This window comes from Budorcas taxicolor, chromosome 3 (genome assembly GCF_023091745.1).
Source record: "Budorcas taxicolor isolate Tak-1 chromosome 3, Takin1.1, whole genome shotgun sequence".
In the NCBI taxonomy this organism is placed as follows: Eukaryota; Metazoa; Chordata; class Mammalia; order Artiodactyla; family Bovidae; genus Budorcas; species Budorcas taxicolor.
The window spans coordinates 65,517,056-65,539,667 of record NC_068912.1 but is presented as its reverse complement, the minus strand read 5'-3'; the positions used below and the strand labels follow the sequence as shown (position 1 = coordinate 65,539,667).

At 36.6% G+C, this 22,612-nt stretch overlaps 1 protein-coding gene across 1 annotated transcript in view; it reads right to left on the bottom strand.

Annotated features, from left to right (window-relative positions):
- Window positions 1-22,612, bottom strand: part of ADGRL4 (adhesion G protein-coupled receptor L4) — a 133,433-nt gene that overhangs the window by 27,281 nt on the left and 83,540 nt on the right. The window contains exons 7-12 of the mRNA XM_052637875.1: window positions 21,400-21,516; window positions 17,599-17,801; window positions 10,956-11,129; window positions 9,500-9,703; window positions 6,511-6,731; window positions 6,315-6,381 (exon numbers count right to left, since the gene is read on the bottom strand). Of these exons, the coding sequence (XP_052493835.1) occupies window positions 6,315-6,381; window positions 6,511-6,731; window positions 9,500-9,703; window positions 10,956-11,129; window positions 17,599-17,801; window positions 21,400-21,516 (986 nt within the window). The remainder of the gene's footprint in view (window positions 1-6,314; window positions 6,382-6,510; window positions 6,732-9,499; window positions 9,704-10,955; window positions 11,130-17,598; window positions 17,802-21,399; window positions 21,517-22,612) is intronic.

Below are 22,612 nucleotides of genomic sequence, written 5' to 3'. Positions count from 1 at the left end.
AGTCTTCAGAAGAAATAAAAGCATTCCATGTAAGAATTAAAGTCATTGTCAATTGTTCTATTAAAATGTTGTTTACAAGGGCAAGTTTTCCCAGATTTGTTCAGAGAAAGCTGTGAAAGCAATCTTATCTCCCATTTAAAGGCACACACAGCCAAGTCACCACAAATTTTCTATTTAAATTTGAAGACTTCCTTATATTTTATCTTTATTCTGGAAAAAATATACTATTTATCGTATTAAATTTCTTCTACTTTCTTTAAGATATTTCACATTTTATTTCATTTCGGTTATGTTTTCCAGTAGACTGTACTAGTGAATTTTAACCAAATCCATATAACAAACACATTTATTACAATATAACATCTTGCTATAATCAGCCACTTCCCTGGTGGCTCAGAGGTTAAAGCGTCTGCATTCAATGCGGGAGACCTGGGTTCAATCCCTGGGTTGGGAAGATCCCCTAGAGAAGGAAATGGCAATCCACTCCAGTACTCTTGCCTGGAGAATCCCATGGACGGAGAAGCCTAGTAGGTTACCGTCCACGGGGTCGCAAAGAGTTGGACACAACTGAGCGACTTCACCTTCACCTTCAGATAATCAAACAAATGATGTCATATCTTCACCACTATTTAAAAATTAGTGGTGAATTATGCTTAGCTTTGGGCTTCCCTGGTGGCTCAGACAGTATAGAATTTACCTGAAATGCAGGAAAGCCAAGTTTGATCTCCAGGTCAGGAAGATCCCCTGGAGAAGGGCATGGCAACCCATTCAAGTATTCTTGCCTGGAGAATTCCATGGACAGAGGAGCCTGGTGGGCTCTATAGTCCATGGGGTTGCAAAGAGTCAGACACAACACTTTCACTTTCACATGCTTATGTATATGTATAAACACACACTATATTGGACAAACATACATTTTGTGGCATACAGATTTTTGTTGTGCAAATGATGGTTTTAAAATCAGGGTTTTAATTTAATTTTTAATACAAAAGGTAAAGCTAAGAAAGCCAAGATTGTCCTCCAAATTATTGTGTGTTTTACTGTTTTAATTTTTAAAGAATAGGTTGTTTTTCTAAAAATTTGTTTGGTATTTACTGTATCTTTTTTTGTTGGACTGGCCATCATTATCTTCATTTTACATGGTAGGAATCCAGAATATATGTCTTAAGAAAGTCACAGGGTGTTTCTTCCTGCCTCTTTTATTATCATGGTCTTTATTAATGAATCAATTAAACTAGATAATTATTAAGGACTTCCTACCTTCTGTGTTCTGGAGTAACCAAAGAGAGGGCTGACAGTTTTACAGTGCAGAGTCCAATCATGCATAGAATGTATTGTGAATGTTGCTCTGTAGAGAATTCATTTGCAACTCATTGGGCTGTGGGCCCTAAGGTCATGCAACCAGTGGCACTGATTATTGAACAAGTTATGGTTAGTGAACCAAGAGACTCACAGCTCTTTGTTTGGGTGTTTGGATGTTGGAGATGAGAAGCGTAATGCACAGAGAAAGTTACCATGGGAAACCAAACAAAGCATCAAAAGTACTCTTTAGGAACTGAGTCAAAGTTCTGTGGTACCATGTTGAAGAAAGGATCAAGCTAATTTCAGGCATCACAAGGTGGTAGGATTATTGACTGAAAAGAATCAAGGAAACAGCCAAGGAACAGTAAATATTCTAAAGAGGATAATGTTTTTATAAGAGTTGTTCAGTGGAGACATGCAGTGTGAAAAAGGACAGAATACACAGGGCTCGGCTAAACTACTGAGAACATATATACCAGTCTATGGTATTTGAAACATGTGGTGGTGGTTTAGTTGCTAAAGTCGTGTCCAACTCTTTGGCAACCCCATGGACTGTAGCCTGCCAGGCTCCTCTGTCCATTGGATTTCTCAAGCAAGAATACTGGAGTGGGTTGCCACTTCCTTCTCCAGCGGATCTTTCCAACCCAGGGATCAAACCCATGTCTCCTGCATTGCTGGCAGATTCTTTACTGTTGAGCCACAGGGAAGCCCTATTTGAACTATGCTGCTGCTTCTGCTAAGTTGCTTCAGTCATGTCCGACTCTGCGACCCCATAGACAGCAGCCCACCAGGCTCCGAACTATAGGTCAAGGGAAACTATCGGCACTGAGATGAAGAAAGTAGGACATGGATTCAAATTCATGAACCCGAGTCCCTGCTTTATGTACTTAGTGGCTATTTGGCCAATTGTGTAACCACTCAATACTTCAATTTCTCCAACTTGAAAATAAAATACATCACACACATGCATTTCTGAGTTGTTAAAGGATTAGACTAAATACACTAACACACTTATTGCCAGGAATAAATGAGCTTAATATTAATGTTCTTATTTTTCTTATTAATAGTTCCCACTATGTGACCTGAGTTTGGGCCAGTTGATTATGAATAGATTAAAATGAAATGGGACAGAATGACATCAGAATGTCAGATTAGAAGGCAATTGCAAAAGTGGCAAGTTAAAATTAATACAGAACTAGTTTCAAGTTCTAGCCTTATTTATTTGTAGTGTCTTGGGACCAATCACTTAGCATTTTGAATCAAATTCTGCTTTTCATTAACTATAAAATGGGACAATAACAATGTGGGTGGATGATTTAAGGAGACTGAATATTAAAATATTAGCTGTCTTTTTAAAGTTAGTAGCTGCTCAATCAATTGTAAATTTAAAATTTTGATTATTGTTATTAATACTATAATCTTAGGAGCAGCAGTGACTCAATAGGATAACAAATGTCTGATTATGAAAGTAGAGAAGAAATGGATAACTTCAAGGTGGGAAATTTCATAATTAATGACACATAGACTTAAGAATTGATGTAGCTATGAAAATATGACTATTGAATATTTTTAATAACATAATTCTGTGATTTCTGGGATTCTTTAGCCACTATTTTGTCTGTGCCCTTTGTTTTCCTTCAGAAGGAATCTGGCAAGCTTACAGGCTGCTTAGAGGACACTTAAGTTCACACTAAGAATCCAGTGTATGTAGAGTAGACTGTTTCTCACCCATCCACAAATGAGTTTCTCATCTCACTGATGTGGTCCAGACCATGTTGATGTCTCTCAGATCTCACCAGTTACCACTCATATTTAATTATATGTTATGGTTTGCATTTGTTTCAACTTGCTTTCTCTTCACTGATACTATAGCAGACAGAGCATAGTTCTTATATTTCCTTTGTTTTCCCATCATGCCCAGATCACTCAGTTAAGATAGCAAACTTAATGATATGGCTTGGCATCCCTTCCTACCAGAATATCCCCCAACATAGGATGATAATTTTCAATTCAGTAATTCTGTGTAGATGACTGTTAGAGTGGCATGGTTGGTTCTAGGATGTGTTCCTCCATTCATAAAGCTCAGCTTCTCTGCTGCAGGGGGCTAGAAGGGTTTGATCAGCTCTTGGTGATGGAGAGAGCTTCATGACATCACTCTGGTTTAGTCTGGTTCTTATTACTGTTGGTAGTCTTGGTGTGCTTCCCCTGTGGCTCAGGGATAAAGAATCTGCCTGCCAATGCAGGAGACATGGGTTCAATCCCTGGGTCAGGAAGATCCCCTGGAGGAGGAAATGGCAACCCACTCCAGTATTCTTGCCTGGGAAATACCATGGACAGGGAGCCTGAGGGCTACAGTCCAGGGAGTCCCAGAAGAATTGGCCATGACTTAGTGATTCAACAACAACAATCTTGGTTTATGTGTTGGCCTCCACTTAGATGGTAAGTTTGATCTTAGTGTTTATAGTATTTTATTTCCCTTTTAACCCCTTCTATTTTCAGAGAGTGCTAGCCATGCTACCATTTAACATTCCTGTCCTCAACCTATTCACTTGTTGTCTGTAACTTCACTTGACCTGACAACATTCTGTGTACCCCTACAACTTTTCCTTGCCTAAATTTTCTGTACCTATAAGACAGCTGAAACCTTTGTGTGTTACCCCCATCATTTTATTTCCAGGCACACTCTACAATAATCCTTTTCCTCCCTGCTGTCAAGGGAATGGACAATAAGCATGCAATCTGCAGGGAACCAAAAGCAACTCTATGTTCTATGTTCACCCTTGACCCAAAGTGAGGGGAATATGTCAAGGCGTCATAAACACTGCTCATACTCTGCTCTTGTATATCAAGGAGACATTAAAATTCCCCTGGCATTCAATCTGGGGTCAGGATGAGAGCTTTTACTCTTTCACCATTTCCAATGCCATTGTCTATAGACATTTTACAGTACTCCTCTACAACTCGTCTTCAAGGAGAACTGGGGGGAGCACTTATTTCTTTCCACTGGTAAGGTAAGGAAAATCTTTACAAAAATAACAATGCACTCCCTTACAGGCCAAAGACTCCTAATTCCAAGTCATGACTCTCTCGCCCCCACCACCCCCCCAAATCTCCTTACTGGTTTATAGCTCGTCCTACTCTCTTTGTAAGACCCCTGGAAAGTGTCAGGTCCAAACTATTGGGGCTCTTTTTAAAATATCTGGTGCTCAATATTTCTTTTACTCATTGAACTCAATACTATTCTAGGACAACAGGAAAAGTTTTACTTAATGTATCATACTGCTTAATAATAATATGCCAGCATTAGCACAGAAAGTGAGGTAACTAGAGTAAAGGAATTCACTTTCAGTCAATAATTATTTAAAGAATTTCTGCTGTTTTAAATATATATAAAAGGTAAACAGTATTCAGTTTTAGAGTAAAACTAAGGGGCCTTATCCATTTCTTAAATAGTTGACCCTCTAGTTAAATGGAATGATTAATATACAGACACTGTATGGAAGACACATTGGTTCATTGATTTCAGACTAGGACAGTGTGACCCTGTTCATTTAGGTTTCTAGGAAAGTTTACAGGACTCATTTTTGGATATCCTTTCTAAAGTCCATCCATCTTACCAAAAGAGAATCCAGTTATCTCTCCCCTTATAGCAGCAAGAGTAAAAATAGAATTTCAGGGAACACTTTCCATTTCTTACTTTAGAGAAGCACGCTTGTTATTTTGTCCTGTTTCCAGAAAGTTCCTAACTCATACGTTCCTCTAAACTCTAAGGATCACTGATCCACAGAACTTTCACTTGTACAAAACAGTATCATAGATGGTCCACTCTGTAGAGAAGGAATAAGCACAATAAGAGTATATAGATAGGGCCCGCACACAAAGCACCCGCACCAGGGAAAGGCACGAAAATACATGGATGGGACTTATTCAACCTATATTCTCACACAGTTGGAAATTTTGCAATTCTAAATTAACTCTGAAACTGTTTTAGCTGAAATCTTGCCAATGTTTTCTTCGTCTACTGCTAGACTCATTGTCAGAATTATAAGCAATTTTTCTGCAATGTTTAGGAAATATAGTCTCTAAATGGACTTTCAATCATGCCATTAAAAAATAAAACTTGATACAAATCCTCTGCTTTGCATTTCAAGTCTTTTCCATTTAGCAGCTTCCTCACAACCATAAAAACACATGGGGAAAGACTGAGAGGAAAAAAATTCAAAAAGATATCTAACTTATGGTCAAAACATATGGGACAAAGTTGTCCAAAATATTGTCACAACTCCTCCATTAACAATTCATTCTTTTGTAGAGCACTGTCAGACCTCCCAGATTCACTGACAGACTATTATATTCAGAATGGCTTTGAAAACTTACGGCACTTAGAAATGCTCTGGAGACATATAAAAATGTCTTTATTTAGAATGGAACATATAACAGCTGCCAAATTTGTAGGTTTGAAACCACTTCCAATAAGAATTAAAAGGCCTTCTTCCCAACTGAAATAGGGCTATCAATACATGACTTGTCTGCTCATGGGAAATAGTGGGTTCTTGTCTCTGATGTTGCAATTTAGTTTGAAATCACTTTCGTGATGACAGGGTACATAAGGATGATAAAACTATAAAGATGACAGTCTAATCTTCAAAGATCACTGATCATTGATAAAAGATTAAATAACGTAAACATCTGAAATGCCAGATTATCAGCTGGTTGGCACACTCTCAGTACTGAAGTATGCTGAGATACTACTGATAAGTGAAAAATGCTTTTCTTACAAGTAATGCAAAAATACATCCTCCCAAGAGGTGCAAGTGAACTGTAATAGCTTTGAGTTTAAGATGTATATGTTTTCTTATTAGTGAAGCAATATTTATAGTGTTAATAAATGATTTATAGTCAAGTGCTCAAATAAATTTTCCTCTCAAAGTAAAGACTGATTGCTGAGAATTTCAAGCACTTTTAAATCAACACTTTTCCAAATTCTAACCACAGTTTTAAAATATACTTACAAGAATGATTAGACAGGCTGGTCCTATAAAACTCCAGATAAAGTTGTTTTCTGTGCTAAGCCAACATCTGAAAAGTAAATAATAGATAAAATCTATACTTATGTTTGTATGTACTTCGACAAAGCAAGAGTTTCAATGATATACACAGCTTATTCAGAATTGCATATCAAATATTTATGAGAACATCTTAACTTACACTTTGGTGGTGCCATAATATCTGTATCCTAATGATGCTGAAAATCCAACTACCACAGCTGGGCTGAGATAGCCAAAAATATAAAAATTCTTGTGCAAAAATCCTTTGTTATAGATGACTCCTACAACAATGAGATAGAGGTGGATGCCTTCAATGCACATCCATGCAAAGGCAGCTAAAAAGAAGTAGTGCAGCAGCCCAGCAACGATGGAACAGAAGAGCTAGACCACAAAGAAAGAACGAAACCGTAAGCAATGCTTATTTTAACATTATTGTAACAAAAAAAATCTTGACTTTCTCTATAAATTATACTACTTTATATAATGCTTGATCACAGTAAAATATCCTTGTCAAATGTCAAGCTTTTTAATTGTACCACTTCCACCTGATTTAAGAGAACTGTGCTTCATCAATGTGCAACACTCATCAGTCCTGTAATAGAATTAAGTTGCTAATCTTGTCTAGAGATTTATACTTTTTATACACTTAAGTGATAAACTGTGGATTGGTCACATGCAACCATGATTATCTCGGTGACTATGTTATGATTTGAGCTGATTTCTGTTCTGGAGATGTCTTTATTTTAATCGTGCTCAAAGAATGAAAATTATTGCTAACACTATGTTAAAACATAATAAATAAGAGAGAGGACTGAATTTATAAAACAAATGAATAAATGATGATATATTTTACAAAAATACCCATTATACATTCACTTTAAGTTACAAGATTAACAGGTACATTTGAGATAGATTTCAGTAAAATGTTATCTATTAGTACTGACTTCCAACTTAGAACTAGAGTTAGAAATAACAAATGCAGCAGTTATACATTTCTGTATTAACAGAACTAACATAATTGGGCTTCCCTGGTGGCTCTGATGGTAAAGAACCTGCCCGTAATGTGGAAGACCCAGGTTTGATGCCTGGGTCAGGAAGATTCCTTGGAGAAGGAAATGGCAACCCACTCCAGTATTCTTGCCTGGAGAATTCCATGAACAGAGGAGCCTGGCAGGCTACAGTTTATGGGGTCACAAAGAGTTGCACATGACTGAGTGACTAACACACACACACACACACACACACACAACCCAATTACTGGTGAGATAACATAATCATATTTAGATACTTACTACACTTAATAGAATATAAGTCAACCATAAAGAGATAACCTACTAAAATATATTTCAGAGCACTATATAAGGTTGGGGATGGTGATTAAAATCTGGGAATCACTTTAGTGCAGAAGTGAAATTTCAAATATGGCTTGAAAATGGGGAGAATTTGACAGTTGAAACACAGAATTGAAAAGAAAGACTGAAAAAAATAGTTTTGTGATGAGGATAATGATGGGATGAAGACAGGGGAATTATGCATTGGAGGATATTGGGGATACACAAAAATGAATGATGTTATAAATACCATTGAAAAACAAACAAAAACAGATATGGAGTTTACAATTTAGCATATATTATATTAAATAGGTGCTTTGTGGCATCTACTTCAGAAGAGAACATTGATAACTGATGGGTTACCTCCACTGCTTGGAAGATCACTAAAAAGAATGGAAATATGGAGGCAACTGAAGGTTCTGTGGTCATGTTGATGTATTTCTCTGGTCTCCTGCTGCAGAGTGGGCTGCAGCAGCTGCACAGGAAAGCCACTGATGTGCTCATGATTTCCGATGGCTGTTGCTGTTTTTCACTCGCTAAGTCATGTCAGACTTGGTGAGACCCCAAGGACTGCAGCATGTCAGGCTTCCCTTTCCTTCGCTATCTCCCAGAGTTTGCTCAAATTCATATCCTTTGAGTTGGTGATGCCATCCAAGCATCTCATCCTCTGCCGCCCTTTTCTCCTTTTGCCTTCCATCTTTCCTGGCATTAGAGTCTCTTACAATGAGTTGGCTCTTCACATCAGGTGGCCCAAGTATTGGGGCTTCACCTTCTGCATCGGTCCTTTCAATGAATATTCAGGGTTGATTTCCTTTAGGGTTGACTGCTGGCAGCCATTGACTGAGCACAGCAAGACATTACTCTTCTTGAGAGATTTGCCATGTGACTTTGGTTGAGGGTCTTCTGAAAGGACTACTTCACAGGCAAGCTGAGCTTTCCTCAACTGCCCTGCTTTGTACTGTTTCTGTGCATGTGTGGTAAGTCACTTCAGTTGTGTCCAACTATTTGTGGCCTCATGGACTGTAATCCATCAGATTCCTCTGTGAAGGATCTCCTCCAGGGCATCTTTACCTCTCCATACCATCTCCTCCAGGGGATCTTTCCGACCCAGGGATCGAACTTGCATCTCTTAATCTCCTGCATTGCCAGGTGGGTTCTTTACCACTAGCACCACCTGGGAAGCCCGAGGTGCTTCTACTTCTACCACTAGTCCTTTCCTCCTTCTTTCCTTCTTCACTCAGGCTCAGACCTGCATCTTGGTCTGATGGCTCTCCATGTCTTTCTCTTCCCATCTTCTCTCAGAGTCATTTCACCTCATAAAGTTATTGCTTGTTTTATCTCACCTTAGGATGACCCAGTCTAAATCAATATGGGAGATATTTGATAAGGCTCTAGATCATTAATGGTGGAAAATGGTTATTACAAAAGTGCAGTTACTAGGTTGAGCTAATTCATCAAATTTCAGCCTATGAATTCTAATCTCTTTTGTGTTCTGTCCCTGTCATACGATAAACATTGTTTTCTACTATTTTTCTCCCCTCCACTTTTGTTTAATGGCCATGTAGAAAGAAACCAAAACAAACCAAAACAAAACAAGGTTATTTCTTTTTACAACTCATCATGAGGGCCACTGTGGTTAATGGAATTAATCAGCAAGCTGCTAATATATGTTAGCATTTCAAACTTAGAAAAGCTTTAAGAACAAAGTATATAGTGTGCTTGCTCCACCGAGCCCTTAATTTCAATTCATGTTTCGATTACATATATATTTAGGAAAGTAAAAATCTAGAAAGCAGAGCGTAAGAGAGATCTACATACCTTATTGGTATTTGTATTTATCCCAACAAGAAAAACAAGTTCAGCAAGGAACAGGCTACAGCAGAGATTTTTGTGAATTGTTGTCCTCGTGCTTTGAATTTCACTGAAGAACCAGAAGGTAAAAATGCATAGAGCAAGGCAAATCAGTGAAATAATTATTCCTAGTTGAGTGATCCTTGTAAGAATATTATAATCTTTAATACCCTAAGGGAAAATAATAATACAGCTGTTAAGAGACTTAACTCAGTAGCTTGTCAAAGGAACTGCAACATATAATGAACTTTCTTTTTTGGTGAAACATTAATCAAACTGTTTCTAAAACGTAAAAATACAAATGTGCATTTAGATGAGAAAACTTTGTACTTCTGAATATGCTTAATATTCACAGAAATCTGATATAAATCACATAGCACTTTAACAGTTCTGTAATTAGTGATTTTTTTTCTAAGCATAGTATATATTAGTATATGGTTTAACAATGTTACCACCATCGGTTTCTTGGTATTAGCAAGGCAATTCATTATTGTAATGTGAAAATGGTTAATTAAAGCAGATTTATCAGTGACAAGAATAAGTCTTATTTCTATGCAGTAATTCATTTAAACACATTAAGTGAAGGTATCAGAAATGCTGCAAAAATAGAATAACAAAATAGTACAGGTGAGAGACTTTGAAATGGGAAAGTTTGGTTTCACTCTAACCAGATGGTTTTATATACATAACAGAGGCACCTTAGTTTATTTAACATTCAGAAAAAATCACCTTTCATTCAGGAAAAAAAAAAAAAATCTTCATCACTGACATTACGGTTAGGCAGATTTATTTAGTCACAATAAGAATTTGGTGAATTCTAAGTTTTGTATAGAAATGAGACGGCAATCTAAAGATTACAAAATACAAAATAAAAAATTATACAATGTAAATGCAAGATATTATGATGTAAAATACATAATCTGAAGCTTTTCACTTTAGTGGGATTTTTCATGTCTAAAATTCTGTGGCATTCTACATTATTAAAAAACTGTATTTGTTACAGATGTGCTAACACTTATTGACCAGGTATCAGAAATTTAAATGAATCTGTCATCAATAAAATTAAACTTTCAATACAAAGGGAAAGGCACTTAAAGTTCATGATCCTTTAAAATGTACAAATGGTTCCTAAAAGCAGCATTAAAAACTAAAGTCTGGATAGAAATCTGATATACAACCTACTAGTTATTATAGATTGGTAAGTCTTACACTAAAAACAATCCAAGATTTAAACTAGACATGTCATAGAACACAGGTAAGAAAAGAAAGACTTAAAAAAGGTAATGTTGAATTACATCAATAAATTAAATATGCTATTTACATCCAAAGAACATATAAAAATTATTGATTCTCTTGAACAACATAAAAAACAAGAAAAAAAGCAAAGACAGATTTAGAAATATGAAGTAGGAAATTGCCTTACAATAGAAGAACCAGAAGACATCAAAATTGCAAAATGTGTCAGGTGGTTACAGCGGCATGAGGTGTGGGTATCATTCGAGTATGTCAGCTCACAGCCCTCTGAAGACCAGCTGCCATTCATGGTGTCAGGTAAGTAGTTCCAGAATGCACATTGACTCTTATATTTATCTGTGGTCTGAAAAAGAGACATTTTACTGATGAGAAAAGAGTCACACATACGATATTGTTTCAGTTATATTTAAAATACTATTTTGCATAACAATATAATTAAAACCACGCCTAAAAGGTAAAGCATAAAATCAACACTAATAAGAGAGTGCTGCTGTTGTGTGAAGGACTGAAGTTTATCCTACGACCATGCTATATTTTATCAATTCTGTTTCATGTAGTTGTGAGATTTATTATCAACGGAGATCATGTAGGGGCTTCCCAGGTGGCTCAGTGATAAAGAATCTGCTTGCTAATACAGGAAATGCAGGAGACCAGGGCTGAACTCCTGAGTCAAGAAGATCCCCGGGAGAAGGAAATGACAACCTATTCCAGCGTTCTTACCTGGAAAATTCCATGGACTGAGGAGCCCGAAGGGCTACAGGCCATGGGGTCGCAGAGTCAGACACGACTGAGCACTATCATGTATCTTATCTAGAATGGTGCAGGACTATCTATTATCTTCCACAAATATTTATTGAGTATGCACTAGCTGTTAGTCATTGATCCAGGGGCTAAAAATAAAACACTGAACAAAACAGAAAAAGTGTATTGCAAACAGAAAAAGTGTATATAGAATATAAAAGTGAATTTATATTCTAATGAGAAGCATGAGAACTTATTAAATAAACCAGGGAAGTAGGAACAGGATTAATCTTGAGGAGGCTTCTCACAGGAAAAGATGTTTAAGAAAATACTTCAATTAAGTGACAGTGTGAGCCCTGAAGACTTGGGAACAGAGGGTTCTGGCAGTTGGAACATAATACTGAAAAGCTCTGAAGGGAGACTCAACGAACGTTTTCCAGATGTATTTAGAAGCCAATGCAGTTCCAGTAATGAATGAGGTAGTGTGGTGAGTGTAAGATCACAGATCACAGGGGCTGATCAAATAGATTACAGGGTGATTGTTCAATATGTAGCAGAGTTCTCCTTATCATATATTAACTAATCACAGTACAATACCTGATGAATGCACTGTAAGTTTTAATAAGTTATTCATAGAATGCTATATATCTATGCTAGTTTATCTTATAGAAATAGAAACTATTTACAATTATACAACAATTTATAGTTAACCACGTGCTTTCTCACCCACTTTGTTTAATCTGATCCTCCAAAGAGCCTTGTGAAGAGGGTGTTGTGTTAAGAGACTAAGATATGTCAAAATTGTATTTAAGACCTGGTGGCTCAGTGGTAAAGAATCCACCTGCCAAGCAGGAGATGTGGGTTCCATTTTTGAGTTTGGAAGATACCCTGGAGAAGGAAAGGGCAACCCACTGCAGTATTCTTGCCTTGGAAATCCCATGGACAGAGGAGCCTGGCAGACTATAGTCCATGGAGTTGCAAAAGAGTTGGACATGACTTAGTGACTAAACAACAATAACAAATCATTGATAAGTGTAGTAAAACAGAATCAAACATAAATCTTCAGATTAAATATTCATTAAAGAAAATATTGGTGGTGGTTTAGTCACTATTCTCTGTCCAAATCTTGCTATCCCATAGACTGAATCCCACCAGGCTCCTTTATCCTTGGGATTCTCCAGGCAAGAACACTGGAGTGGGTGGCCATTTCTTTCTCCAGAGGATCTTCCTGACCCAGGGATCAAATCCAGGTCTCCCCATAGCAGGCAGATTCTTTACTGAGTCAGTAGAAAAGCCCATATGTACACTACCATGCATAAAATAGTACTGGCTTCTCTGGTGGCTCAATCGGTAAGGAATATGCCTGCAATGCAGGAGACCGAGGTTTGATCCCTGGGTCGGGAAGAACCGGTGGAGAAGGAAATGGCAACCCCTCAGTATTCTTGCCTGAGAAATCCCACAGAGGGAGGAGCCTGGCCATCTACAGTCAGGGTCACAAGAGTTGGACACAACTTAGTGACTAAACCAAACTAGCAACACATAGGCAAGAAAGAGAAACCAGAGATCAAATTGTCAATATGCGTTAGGTCACAGAAAACGCAAGAGAATTCCAGAAAAAAACATCTACTTCTGATTCATTGACTACACTGAAGTTTTGACTGTGTGGATCACAATAAACTGTTCAATTCGGTTCAGTTCAGTTCATTTCAGTTCATCAGTCGTGTCCGACTCTTTACGACCCCATGAACCAGGCACGCCAGGCCTCCCTGTCAATTATCAACTCCCGGAGTCCACCCAAACCCATGTCCATTGAGTAAGTGATGCCATCCAATCATCTTTGTCATCCTCTGTCATCCCCTTCTCCTCCTGCTCTCAATCTTTCCCAGCACCAGGGTGTTTTCAAACAAGTCAGCTCTTTGCATCAGGTGGCCAAAGTATTGGAGTTTCAGCTTCAACATCAGTCCTTCCAATGAACACCCAGGACTGATCTCCTTTAGTCCTGGTTGGATCTCCTTGCAGTCCAAGGACTCAAGAGTCTTCTCCAATACCAAAATTCAAAAGCATCAATTCTTCTGCGCTCAGCTTTCTTTATATGACCACTGGAAAAACCATAGCCTTCACTAGACAGACCTTTGCTGGCAAAGTAATGTCTCTGCTTTGAATATGCTATCTAGGTTGGTCATAACTTTCCTTCCAAGGAGTAAACATCTTTTCATTTCATGGCTGCAATCACCATCTGCAGTGATTTTTGAGCCCAGAAAAATAAAGTCAGCCACTGTTTCCACTGTTTCCCCATCTATTTGGCATGAAGTGATGGGACTGGATGCCATGATCTTAGTTTTCTGAATGATGAACTTTAAGCCAAATTTTTCAGTCTCCTCTTTCACTTTCATCAAGAGGCTCTTTAGATCCTCTTCACTTTCTGCCATAAGGGTGGTGTCATCTGCATATCTGAGGTTATTGATATTTCTTCTGGCAATCCTGATTTCAGCTTGAGTTTCCTCCAGCCCAGTGTTTCTCATGATGTACTCTGCATAGAAGTTAAATAAGCAGGGTGACAATATACAGCCTTGACATACTCCTTTTCCTATTTGGAACCAATCTGTTGTTCCATGTCCAGTTCTAACTGTTGCTTCCTGACCTGCATATAGGTTTCTCAAGAGGCAGGTCAGGTGGTCTGGTGTTCAGTTTATTGTGATCCACACAGTCAAAGGCTTTGGCATAGTCAATAAAGCAGAAATAGATGTTTTTTCTGGAACTCTCTTGCTTTTTCCATGATCCAGCAGATGTTGGCAATTTGATTTCTGGTTCTCTGCTTTTTCTAAAACCAGCTTGAACATCTGGAAGTTCACAGTTCACGTATTGCTGAAGCCTGGCTTGGAGAATTTTGAGCATTACTTTACTAGCATGTGAGATGAGTGCAGCATTCTTTGGCATTGCCTTTCTTTGGGATTGGAATGAAAACTGACCTTTTCTAGTGCTGTGGCCACTGCTGAGTTTTCCAAAATGCTGGCATATTGAGTGCAGCACTTTCACAGCATCATCTTTCAGGATTTGAAATAGCTCAGCTGGAATTCCATCACCTCCACTAGCTTTGTTCATAGTGATGCTTCCTAAGGCTGTGGAAAATTCTTAAAGTGGTGGGAATATCAGACCACCTTACCTGCCTTCTGCAAAACCTGTTTGCAGGTCAAGAAGCAACAGCTGGAACCAGACATGGAACAATAGACTGGTTCCAAATTGAGAATGGAGTATGTCAACGCTGTATACAGTTACTCTGCTTATTTAACTTATATGCAGAGTATATCATGTGAAATACCGGGCTGGACAAAGCACAAGATTTCTGGGAGAAATATCAATAACCTCCAATATGCAGAAGACACCACCCTTGTGGCAGAAAATGAAGAATTAAAGAGCCTCATGATGAAGGTGAAAGAGGAGAGTAAAAGAGCTGGCTTAAAACTCAACATTCAGAAAGCTAAGATCAAGGTAACCTGTCCCATCACTTCATGACAAATAGATGGGGAAACAATGGAAATAGTGAGAGATTTTATTTTTTTGGGCTCCAAAATCACTGCAGATGGTTTTTGCAGCCATGAAATTAAAAGACATTTGCTGCTTGGAAGAAAAACTGAGCAACCTACACAGCATATTGAAAAGCAGAGACATTGCTTTGCCGCAAAGGTTCATCTCGTCAAAGCTATGGTTTTTCCAGTAGTCATTTACGATGTGAGAGTTGGACTATAAAGAAAGCTCAGTACTGAAGAATTAATGATTTTGTATTGCGCTGTTGGCAAAGACTCTTGAGGGTCTCTTAGACAGCAAGGAGATCAAACCAGTCACTCCTAAAAGAAATAAACTCCGAATATTCATTGAAAGGACTGATACTGAAACTGAAGCTCCAGTACTTTGGCCACCTGATGTGAAGAACTGACTCATTAGAAAAGACCCTGATGTTGGGAAAAATTGAAGGTAGGCAAAGAAGGGGATGACAGCGGATGAGATGGCATCACCGACTCAATGGACATAAGTTTGAGTAAGCTCTGGGAGGCAGTGAAGGACAGAGAAGCCTGTCATGATGCAGTCCATGGGGTTTCAAAGAGTCAGACATGCACTGAGTAACTGAACAATAACAACAAATATGTAAAATAGTCAGTGGGAAACCGCTGTATAGCACAGGGAGCTAAGCTGAATGCTTTGGATGACCTAGACGGGTAGGATGGGGGTGGGGTGGAAGGGAGCTTCAAGAGGGAGGGAAATTTATAACACATATAGCTGGTTCACTTCATTATACAGAAGAAACTAATACAATATTGTAAAGCAATTGTACCCCAATTAAAATAGCATAGAAAAACCATGAGACCATGTAAAATAACAATATTTTTTTTCCTAGGATCCAAAGGTCATTTGCATTTAGTATCTGAATATATCTAAACTTAATTTCCATTCTTAAAACATTTCACACCTTCTTTTTCCCTCAACAGAATGCCTATCAATGTTTAGGTCTGAGCTACTAGTTATTTGGATCTTCTATACACACTTCAGTTTCTCTCTGCATTGGACATCTTTCTTTACAGTGCCACATCTGGACTGTATGTACACATGTATAGTGGTCCCCTGATAGCCACAGGTGATTGATTCCAGGACTCCTGTGCATCCTGAAAACCACAGATGCTCGAGTGACTTCCAGAGAATAGTGTTTACCTCTAATTTATGCACATCTTCTGATATATTTTAAATCATCTCTAGATTACTTATACAATAAAATGAAAATGCTATGTAAATAATTGATGGCCTGCAGTAAATTCAAGTTTTGGTTTTTGGAACTTTCTGGATTTTTTTCCCCTCAAATATTTTCCATCTGTGTTTGGCTGAATTCATGGATGTGGAACCTGTGGATATGGAAGGCTGACTATATGTTCTTTGAGTCCCCTGTTTCCCATAAACATGCAAATACAATTTTCAATTTGCATGACAACCTTGCCCAGCTTCAAGGTTCTCTAAATGGAGCTTCTAAGGCACTTTAATCATGTACTAGGACTGAAATTCAATTGAAAGCCCAAGAAACCATCAACGGTATGCAGCAAACAATATGACTTCGTGTTTCCTCGTTCACTTTTAGGTCTATAAAAAACATAAATGCCTGGTTATCTTTAATCATATTTTTTTCATTGTATGGTTTTAATTATACATGGATTTGAAAAAAGATTTAGAATAATGATCAAAGAGTAAAGCGGTCTCAGATAATTTCTTTAGGAGAAAATATTATGAACTTCTCTATGATTTCACTGTAATCAAATCCCTCCAAATATTGTTTTATATGACAATTATTAACCAAACATTTCCCTCATTACAAAAGTAATATTTGTCACTTTGATATATTTTTATAACTTATTCCTTGAAGGTACAGAGATTTCCAAAATGAACAATGTACTTTTAAAACTAAAATGTAGCTTAATTTTAGAGATCAAACACATAAGATTCTTTGGTATTCATTAGAAAGTCTAAAAAGCACTGAAAGTACCAAGCTATTTTTAGCTACAGTTTTTTAATTGATATCATTTTATTTATTAATATTTTTGGCTGTGATGGATCTTCACTGCTGTGTGGGCTTTCTCTACTCTCAGCAAGTAGGGGCTATTCTTTAGCTGCCTTGCATGGGCTTCTCCTTGCAGTGGCTTCTCTAGTTGCAGAGCATGGGCTCTAGGATGTGGGCTTCAGTAGTTGGGAGCATGTGGGCTCAAGAGTTGCATTTCCTGGGCTCTAGAGCACAGCCTCAATTGTTGAGGTGCATGTGCTTAGGTGTTCTGTGGTATGTGGGATCTTCCCAGACCAGGGATTGAACCCTTGTCTCCTGTATTGGCAGACAAATTCTGAGCCACCGGGGAAGCCCCCAAAATATTTTATAGAAAAATTAGCTGAAATCACTTTACTCTTTTAATTTGATTTTGAATTTGTAGGTTTAAACTCAAGAATTCACATACAATTAAAGTGACACAACCAAAAAAAAAAAACTAATTTCTTTGAATGTTTCACAATAATAATAAATAGTCACTGGAATTTCAACTTACCTTTATGTGACTTAATGTAAATGTTACTTTTTCAAGTTCATATAATGTGGGTGGGTTTGAGCTAATTGAGAGTGAAATTACTGAAGAGATGACTCTTCCCTCTTCTTCGGCTTTATCATAACTTTGAGGTTCCAATAAGTTGTCAGATGATGAAAACAGAGGACCAATGCTCTTATAATATAAAAATGCAACTGCAACACTGCCTGTCAATAAAGGTATTCAGAAAAATTCTTAAAATAAACATAAAAGAGGCAGTTATACACATTCCCACATACTGAAATGTGGGTCTTATTATATCTATGCTCACATCATCAAACAATATTAAAACAGGTTCTCTGACCTCTATGACTCTGATCATGGACTGTAGCATCTCTTTGGCACAAATTATAGATAGGAGAAATTTTGTCCTATATAAATTTACATCCAAGTGCTGTGTAAGAACCAAGGTATTAAGTATACTTACTTGAAAAATAAAATCTTGACTTATTACTTTGCTGGGCAAGTGTATGAATTAGAAAGATACTGGTAAAAAATTACAGTATAACAAAAAAGATTTATAGTGCTAAGAAAGTTTATAACTGAAGAGTTGTGAGATGCCACTGAGTTCAATCTCATGCCCACTGAAATGTTTCCTATTTAAATTGATGACATATGCAGTCTCAGGGTAGGGAATTTATTGTCTTTCAAGGCAGCCATTTATCCGCACCCTCATACTCCCCCGATGCAGCACATCAGCACATAACCCAATACTAGGAATGTTACCAGATCAGTCCATACTATCTCATGACTATTTTTTCCTTAGCCTGAACTCTGTACCTACTTTACCGGATCTCAAATTGCCTCAGTTTTTGTGGCAGTTCACTATCACTGATATTAACTGTGTGAACAACTCAACATCAGCATCTATTGTCTTTTAAAATTCCTATTTTCACTTAGGTCATGTAACTTCTCTGCTGTATAGAATAATAGACAGTAAACTGAGGAATTTATATTCAGAATTTATTTATTTAGAAATAGAAGTTCTGGTTTTAGTCATTGCTTATACTTGTCTGTCCCTGGGTAAACTTGAACATTCTCATGTAAAACATCATGAGTGAATAGTGATATTCCCCCTGACTATTTACTTGGATAAAGTGGAGACCATGTACTGTCATTATATGAGAGAGCTGTCTGTAAAATTTAAGATGCTATATTAAGATGATTATTGCATACTTATTAACTGGAAACATTATATGCTTGCTTTGATGCTTGAACAACTTAGGAATAACTCTATCATATTCATTTGTTTCCTCAAATTTGTGACACTAGCAAATAATCTGAAAAGCACAAAATAATCACAATCATTGATACAAATGTTGACAACGTCATCAAAAACAAAGGACTGTGATACAAAGCTGGAACTCTCCACATCAAAATTTATTTAATATATTTATTAGTAAATAGTATTCTTTGGATATCATTATGTGAGCTAGAAGTTGCAAAAATATATCACTACGTTTTCTATCTCAGTCTAGAAAGGTACCAAAGACACCGCAAAGGGTCTTGCTGACATTCAGATACATTACATATTTTCCTAAACTGTCAGCTCAGAGAAATGTTACTATACCATGTTTGAGCTAGTGAAATTGTGATGGCTCTAGGAGATTGGCAGCTAACCCAGCATTTGCTATGGACAGACCTTGATCAGAAGCAGAACCTGGAAACCTCTTAAGTGAACCTGACCTAGTCCAGTTGATGAACAAGTTCATACAAAGCAACTTTTCAGAGATTGTAGGAGGGGATGGTTCAAAATCAAATGAAGCAGCATAAAGATAACATGGATTTAAAACTATGAATCACTCCTATCTTTTCTAAAGGAAACTTTTTTAACATCAATTTTGAGTAAAAGAAATGCATACCACATAGAACGGTTAAAAATACCTTTTTAATTTTTTTCTGAAAATAGTTTCAATATTTGTTCATTTTTATCATTTGGAACCTATTTTAATTTCGTATTTTAATTTTAATTTCCCACTAATTCTAGGCCTGATCTGGCTTTTAATTTTCATATCAGTTCAGTATCTATTTTTGTAAACTAGTTCATTCAGTAACGACAGACACCAAAATTCAGTACATAAAAAATACTAAAAATCCATCTGTGCCTCCTGTATTTTCCTACTGATGACATTATGCAGCTTTTAACTAATGCATGTTTTCATTAATGGAGTTTGTCAATAAATGAATAATTGCATGTAGACATCATTGAATGGGTTTGATCAGTTGGTTACACTTGTCCTTCTTTTAAAGATTCAACCTTGAGGAAAACAAATTTTCTTCCTCTGCATTCTTGAGAGCCAGTATTACTGTCCCTTTCAAATGTCAGAGTTTGCATGCATGATTATGAAATATAACAAACCTATCATACACTCAGACAGGATCTCTTTGAGATATTAATTCTATGACAATTTTATCATCTGTCAGTACGATAAGTATTTTCAATGTCTTTATTCTCAGTTTCTAAATCCTACTCAAATTGTCTTTGAAAATACAACAGTTTAACACATTCTTTGGATTTGCTCCTAAATATTATGTGTGTGCTTGGTTAACTAGAATATGATATAATGGGGTAAGAACCATGGGTTCAATGGCAGTATGGCTTAGTTATTTTTGCTTTTTTATGGCCATCTGTTCCCTACTTTTGAATAAAAAATGACAAGAAAAAATTGAGAGGATAATATCAATATATTAGAAAAACATTTCCCATTAGTGCTGTAAAAAATTTTTTTAAAGATATTTTTTCTGAGAATGAAAGCACAAACTGCTTTTAAACAATAAAGACAATGTAATTTTTAAAAATAAAATGATGTCTATAAAGTGACATATGTGTATTATTACGTATATTTTCCATTTTATGTATGATACTTGCTTTGAGAAAATATTATAATCATGCTTTTTTAGGTAATATATTTTGACCTATATGAGAACAACAATATTTCTATTATCAGCAGGGTTGTTACTTTTTTTTTCTAAGTGCTTTGCACTGAGGACAGATAAATGGTTAAACTAGAATAGCAGCTGCTAGCTTGTCTGGTTAGGTGACAAGGAAAACCTGTTCAGGGCTGATTTCTATGTTAACTCCTTCCCTTCAAGTTTTAGTTCTGTATTATCTGTTATATATATAGAGACAAATCCATTACCTTCTTGTGCTTTAGTTTTATTGTCCATAAAATGAGGATATTAGTTATATAATTATAAAGCCATCTGCTAGTACTAGCGCTCTTGGATCACATTTCTTAAGAAACCCTGCCTTTAGTTTAGTTGAAGAGTTACTGTACAATGACTAAGAAATGAACAGAAGAGAAATTCAAGCTTAAACAATAACTTTCTGCCTTTTTTGAAAACTATTTCTATTCGTCTTCCTCACATAATCCCAAATTCAGGCTCACAGCGAGGAATATGAAGGATTTCTGAAGAAGAACTGTTAAAAGCACTTTATGAAAATTATAGCATCTACTGACTGCTGAAAAATGAGGAATAAAACAACAGTCCCTCTTTGTATTTCCACTGGGATCCTAACAATATTAGACAATTACAGATTTGGAGGGTCAAGGACAAGAAGGATCTAGATAATGAGCTAAAATTCTCCCCAGGTATTTTTATCATAATAAAAATATCAAATACAAATGCAGAATTTCTATGTATAAACATAACATATTTTTCTATAGAAAACCACACATGTTATAAGCACATATGATACAAGCAAATGTATGGTATTTATTGCAAAACATTGAAATATTGTTTATAAGCTTGTCAAAGTCCTACCATTTGAATCATATGCAGTTTTTCTCTTTGGAAATATCTTTATATTATCTCCGTCCATATTCATACGGGGATGAATGTATTTTATGTGTTGTGAATCAAAAAAGAAAGCTTTGAGAGCTGAAACAAAAATATGAAAATAATAAATTCTCTGAAATTAGTTTAATTAATATATTTAGTTAGCGAGAACTTGATCTATCATTATTGTATTTCAACTCTTAATTACATCAGGTAGAATGAATGCATTCTGAACATGACGTCTAGACATTATAATTTGTATTTTAGAATTTGATTCAAGTTTATAGCTTTTTTATTACACTACAGCATTCATCATTTAATTCTATCTCTATTAATAAAAGAAAATATGTATACAAAGAAGCTATAAATCTTAATTACTAAAGCAGACAAGAAATTACAATGTATTAGAGGATTATATCTACAACATAATTTATTATATACAGAGTGACTGAATTAAATTATTGAGTGATAATTTCCTTACCTGTGCCTAGTCACCTTTTTCATGAACAGATATAGAAATTTAAGCTTCTATATATGAGTCACAATGCTTGTTATCTTAATTTTGAGTAACTGGTAAATCCTGATGACGTAATGATTTTTGTATATCTACTACTCCACAGCAGGATGCTGCTACTGCTGCTGCTAAGTCGCTTCCATTGTGTCCGACTCTGTGCGACCCCGTAGATAGCAGGCCACCAGGCTCCTCCGTCCCTGGGATTCTCCAGGCAAGTACACTGGAGTGGGTTGCCATTTCCTTCTCCAATGCATGAAAATGAAAAGTGAAAGTGAAGACGCTCAGTCGTATCTGACTCTTAGCGACTCCATGGACTGCAGCCCACCAGGCTCCTCCGTCCATGGGATTTTCCAGGCACGAGTACTGGAGTGGGGTGCCATTGCAGGATAGTATCCAGAAAATATAATAGGGGTGTATGCGATGATTATTTCAGAAAGTGTACCTTGTTGCCTCAGAACAACTTTACAGGCAACCTCATTTTGATACAGATTCTTAAAAGTGTCAAGCATGAGATTTCATAAAGCAGGAAACATTCTAATTTGCTATGTCAATTGCTTTATATTACCGAAAGGCAAAAGATTCCTAATGAGAAATTGAAATATACTATATTCATGACAAAGATACATGTCCAAAGGATTTCAATGTTTAAAAATAAGAATCAGATTATTGCAGAAATAATAAAAA